This window comes from Beauveria bassiana (assembly GCF_000280675.1).
Source record: "Beauveria bassiana ARSEF 2860 unplaced genomic scaffold BBA_S00052, whole genome shotgun sequence".
NCBI classification, from domain to species: Eukaryota; Fungi; Ascomycota; class Sordariomycetes; order Hypocreales; family Cordycipitaceae; genus Beauveria; species Beauveria bassiana.
The window spans coordinates 1-5,858 of NW_007930887.1; the positions used below are offsets into that span (position 1 = coordinate 1).

A 5,858-nucleotide genomic window follows, 5' to 3' on the forward strand; every position below is an offset into this window, starting at 1 on the left:
TAGGTGCGTAACTCGCTTATCTACGTGACTCGCTTATTAACTACGTTATAGGTAATAAATTTTAAAGACTTAGCTGTGACTATATAGTGGCTGCGAGACTATCTAACACCTAACCTGAAGAGGTAGCTATGTGGCACGTGTATTCCACTATCTATAGCTATAAAACGATATATTGAACTCGGTCGTTAAGAACAGTTGTTGCATACTCATGCTGATCAGAAAGCTACATCCAAGGCGAAGAAGTCTTTAGTACCAAATCAGTAGGCCCAGCACAACACCACCTGGAAGCTTACAAACTACCAGTTGCGGCCAGTAACGGCGAAATGCTCCTAAGCACGTCACAAGGTGTTATTGTTGTCCGAGTATATGTAAAAGTCAACTATTTAGAAGCTAAATGGGAACAGCTCATTTACACCTGGCATTACAAGACACGCTCGTCTGGGTTTGCAGTATTGCGACTGACCCAGCCGCTCTTGGATAAGTCACCAAACAGAGTGGGAAGAGCCTCACAGATAACCGCAATTCGGCTGAACATTGATATTGCCATCCCACACGCGTGCTACTATCACGAACGAGTTTGCGAGCTCCACTGAATGCTCGATATCAAGCGCTAAGAACCTGTTTCTAGTATGCTGGAACGCCAGTGTATAGATGTCACAACAGTTGTAGCAAGGTCTACCTGGACCGCTGTTCTGCTCTGCTATATCATTAGCTCTGTTAGAGCACAATCAAGTTTAAAAGTATGTGAACCTGGTGGCATACCTAGGTAGGGAGCCACTATAGCTAAGTTCCCATAAGCCCAAGGTCTCTGAATGAGAAATCGGTATCAGTACTTCTACCTACAGTGAGAAATCGGTATCAGTACTTCTACCTACAGGATGCGACAGTGGGCAAGTCGCGATGTGAGCTCGCGATGTGAGCTCAAGGCGGTGGACGCGCCACAGCTCAAACAAAAAAAGCACCGCCACATTGTGCCACAGCCAGGAAAAGCCGTCACCGCCCGCCGCAACCAGCCTGCGACAACGACCTTTGGAAAATAGAAATGCAATCGCTTCTCTTTCTTATTGGCTTGAGTCTTTGTAGTTCGAACATATCCTTGTTTAATTATCGGGTTCCTCTCAACGAAAGGAGAAGAACCTCTGAACAGCGATTTCCTTTGCTTTAGGTGGGGAATTTAACCTCCATAGGTAGGTACCTTCCCAAGTACCTAAATATTTCCTGGCCGCTGTAAACAGCTACAAAAGATTATTGGCATTTTTCCTCGCCCTACCCCCTCCATAACCCTCCCCTCGCGGCCACAGCGCGCGTCCGGATACATACCCAAACACCAGCTGCTTGCTGCCTCCTGCCGCGAAACCACTTTATTCTTCGTTCCTTACTTCTGAGTACCCTGTATCCGGCGGTTTCAATCACCACCGGAGCTCAACACAGCGTCCCAAGCGATCTGGTGCGATCCCCCTCCCCCGCTCAAATTTGTACACAGCCGCTCACCTCTAGCCAGCAACAGATCGCAGGCGCGGTGGAAAAATTACATTCACGTGTTTGTTATCCTATCACAACCCTTTCCTACATTGTGATATTTGATCCAAAGTTCCACATCAACCGCCATCATGTCAGTACTGTCTGCCGACATTCACGCTGAGCTGGCGCAGATGCTCCAAGGCCTTCAGTCCGCCGACAACTCTATCCGGTCGAGAGCCGAGGAGCACCTTCAAAGTAACTGGACTGTCACACGCCCGGAAATTCTTCTCATGGGTCTCGCCGAACAGATCCAGGGCGCTGGAGACGAACAGGTCCGATCTGTAGTCAACATCTCCGATTCTCGCGACTAATCTGTCACAGACCCGATCCTTTGCCGCTTTGCTATTTCGACGAATCTCCTCCAAGACCCGAAAGCTTGAGAACGGACAGACCGTCGATATGTTTCTTGCAATTGCCAAAGACCAGGCCGCCGTCATTCGCCAGAAGCTACTAGAAACACTGGGCAGCGAGACGGACAGAGCCGTACGCAACAAAATTGGCGATGCAGTTGCGGAAATTGCGCGCCAGTACAATGAAAATGGTAGGTTTGGCCCATGTTCTAAGCCGATATCAGTAATTTGGGTGGTGGTGCTAATGCCTCGCAGAAGATCGTTGGACTGAGGTGCTCCAGGCACTCTTCCAGCTCACACAGGCACCCGAGGCTGACAAACGCGAGACGGCTTACCGTGTGTTTGCCACCACTCCCGACGTCATCGGCCAAGATCAGACCGATGCTGTTCTCGTTGCCTTCCAGAAAGGATTCAAGGATGACGCAGTCAATGTATGCAGATCAGAAAGGAATTTCCCCCAAGCATCTGCTCACCCATCGTTCTAGGTCCGTCTTTCTGCAATGGATGCTTTCGCTGCTTTCTTCAGAAACATCGACAAAAAGAGCCGAACCAAGTACTCGGCCTTGATACCGGATGTTCTTAATATCCTCCCGCCCATCAAAGACTCCCAAGAATCCGACCATCTCAGCAAAGCTCTCGTCGCGCTCATTGAATTGGCTGAGATTGCCCCCAAAATGTTCAAGCAGCTTTTCCAAAACCTAGTCCAGTTTTGTGTCTCTGTCATCCAGGACAAGGAACTTGACGACGTCTGCCGACAGAACGCTCTTGAGCTTATGGCCACATTTTCCGAATACGCCCCTTCAATGTGCCGAAAGGACCCTTCGTTCGCGTCTGACATGATTACCCAGTGTCTGAGCTTGATGACGGAAATCGGTGAAGACGACGACGACGCTGCGGAGTGGCTCGCCTCTGACGATGTAAGAGATATGAAAAGATTAAAGTCATGACAATTAATACTAACGTTTACGGTTGTAGCTGGATCAGGACGAAAGCGACCAAAACCACGTTGCTGGAGAGCAAACTATGGATCGACTTGCCAATAAATTAGGCGGACAGGCTATTCTTGCGCCCACGTTCAACTGGCTACCCCGTATGATGCAGTCGGGCTGGAAAGACCGACATGCTGCTTTGATGGCTATCTCTGCCATTTCCGAGGGCTGCCGTGATCTCATGCTCAGCGAACTGAACCAGGTTCTGGATCTCGTCATTCCTGCCCTGCAACACCCGCATCCTCGTGTTCGGTGGGCCGGCTGTAACGCTCTTGGCCAGATGAGCACGGACTTCGCCCCCGCAATGCAGAGCGAATATTACGACCGTGTCTTGAAGGCAAATATTCCAGTTTTAGACTCGCCTGAGCCTCGAGTCAAGTCTCATGGTGCTGCTGCCCTGGTCAACTTCTGCGAAGAGGCTGAAAAATCTACCCTGGAGCCATATTTGGATGACTTGTTGTCTCATCTCTTCAATCTCCTCCAGAGTGATATGAGATACGTGCAGGAGCAGGCTCTCTCAACTATCGCTACTATTGCTGATGCCGCCGAGGCTGCATTCTCAAAGTACTATGACACTTTAATGCCGCTTTTGGTGAACGTACTGCAAAATCAAAGTGAAAAGGAATACCGTCTTCTCCGTGCCAAGGCTATGGAGTGCGCAACGCTGATCGCGATTGCCGTTGGAAAGGAGCGACTCGGTCAGGACGCCATGACTCTGGTCAACCTGCTCGCTAATATCCAAGCTAGCATTACTGATGCAGATGATCCTCAAGCGCAGTACCTGATGCACTGCTGGGGTCGCATGTGTCGTGTTCTTGGCGCTGACTTTGTTCCTTTCATGAGTAGCGTCATGCCCCCCCTGCTCGAGCAGGCGATGGCCAAGGCTGACATTCAGCTCCTGAATGACGACCAGGAAGCTGAGGCTTTGCAAGGTGAGGAGGGCTGGGAATTTGTTCCTGTGAAGGGCAAAATGATTGGCATTAGAACCAGTACCATGGAAGACAAGCACATGGCGATCGAACTACTTGTTGTATATGCGCAGGTGCTCGAGGGCGCCTTCGCCCCGTACGTCGCTAACATCATGGAAGTCATCGCCCTGCCCGGTCTGGCATTCTTCTTCCACGATCCCGTCAGATACATGTCGGCAAAACTGGTACCCCAGCTGCTGATCTGCTATAAGAAGGCCTATGGAAGCCCATCCAATGAGCTAGCCGGATTGTGGAACGCAAGTGTGGAGAAACTGATCGAAGTTCTTGCCGCTGAGCCTGCTATTGACACACTGGCCGAAATGTACCAGTGCTTCTATGAGTCCGTTGAGGTGGTGGGCAAAGACTGCCTCAATGCAGACCACATGACCAAGTTCATGGATGCTGTTCACTCCACTATTGTTGACTACCAGGAGCGCGTTGCACAGCGAGCGGAAGAAAGAGAGAGTGCCACGGCGGATGACGTGGAAGATGATGCAGAAGAGACACTTATTGCCATCGAAGATGACCAAACGCTCTTGTCCGACATGAACAAGGCATTTCACTCCGTCTTCAAGAATCACGGGGCCACCTTTCTTCCTTTATGGGAAAAGCTTCTGCCAACATATGAAGGGTTTTTAACTTCTTCCGACCCTACTCAGCGTCAGTGGGGCTTGTGCATAATGGACGACGTGCTTGAGTACTGCGGTCCGGAAAGCATTAGATATGCCAACTATATTTCACAGCCCCTTATCGATGGATGCCAGAACTCGTCTCCTGCTGTTAGACAAGCGGCAGCCTATGGTGTTGGTGTCGCTGCTCATCGCGGAGGTGCGGCCTGGTCTCAATTCTTGGGTGGCGCTCTGCCCATCTTGTTTCGGGCTACACAAATTTCCGATGCACGGAATGATGACAATGTCTATGCTACTGAGAATGCTTGTGCATCGATTGCCAAGATCCTGCACTACAATGCCAGCAGCGTTGGCGATGTACAGGCTGTTATCACACAATGGATTGAGACTTTGCCGATTACCAATGATGAAGAGGCCGCCCCGTATGCCTATGCGTATCTCGCAGAGCTTATCGATCAGTAAGTTGCTCTCTATAAGGAAAGCAGAAGAGATACTAATTCGGGTCACAGGGGCAACCCAACTGTTATGGCCCAAGCATCTAAGCTATTCGTCTTCATCGCACAGGCTCTTGAGGTTGAGACGTTGCGAGGTCAGACTGCAAACAGAGTGGCCATAGCGACCAAGACAATGCTTACAGCTGCTAACGTCGATCCTATGCCATTGCTGCAGCGGTTTTCTCCGGATGCTCAACGCACAATCATGGGTTTTTTTAGCTAGAGGAGCAGGCATAGAGGCTCGATGTCGGGCTGTAGATTTAGTTATGGAGTTGGTATGGAAAGAAGATGTGTCGAAAACGTTAGCAAGGTAGACAATATCTATTGACAATGGGAAATGCTTGAGCCGATAGAGATAAGACAAAGTTGCATATGAAGAGCTACTTAGGATCATGACCTAATTTGCAAATTTCTTTTCTCTCAGGGTTTCTTCCGGGGACAATTGTTTATGTCTGTATGCGGTCTGCATAATAGCGACAGTATCTTGCGCATTACACGCACCCGTCGCTCCGCCTAGGTGCTGCAGGGCTAGGTGGCCACCATAGGTCCTACACGTGCCACGCACCTACCTCTCTCTCTCAGGAGGGTACTAGATAGCAACGCGGCTTACATACCTTGCGGCCTACGTCTACTACTACTTATAACTAATAATTTTTTTTAAAAAGCTATAATAAGCTAATTAATTAGTAAAAAAGAATCTAGAGTTAAAAGATATTTATATTTTTTTAATAATAATCTTAACTAATATAGTTAATAAGTAAGTTACGTAGATAAGTAAGTTATATATCTACCTTAATCTTATAATATTTAATTATTAATAATTTAACTATAATATAAAAAAAGNTCTAAAACTAATTAAAATCCTCTTCTTTACTAGTTTTTATATTTATAATATAAATATATATTC

At 48.3% G+C, this 5,858-nt stretch overlaps 1 protein-coding gene across 1 annotated transcript; it reads left to right on the forward strand.

Annotated features, from left to right (window-relative positions):
• Positions 1-1,610: 1,610 nt before the first annotated feature.
• BBA_09367 (importin subunit beta-3) lies at positions 1,611-5,174 on the forward strand (the record flags this gene model as incomplete). Its single annotated transcript, XM_008604464.1, has 6 exons — positions 1,611-1,793; positions 1,843-2,062; positions 2,127-2,302; positions 2,357-2,788; positions 2,847-4,915; positions 4,967-5,174. 6 exons carry the CDS (start codon positions 1,611-1,613, stop codon positions 5,172-5,174), a joined length of 3,288 nt encoding a protein of 1,095 aa, XP_008602686.1.
• Between the last annotated feature and the right edge of the window lie 684 nt (positions 5,175-5,858).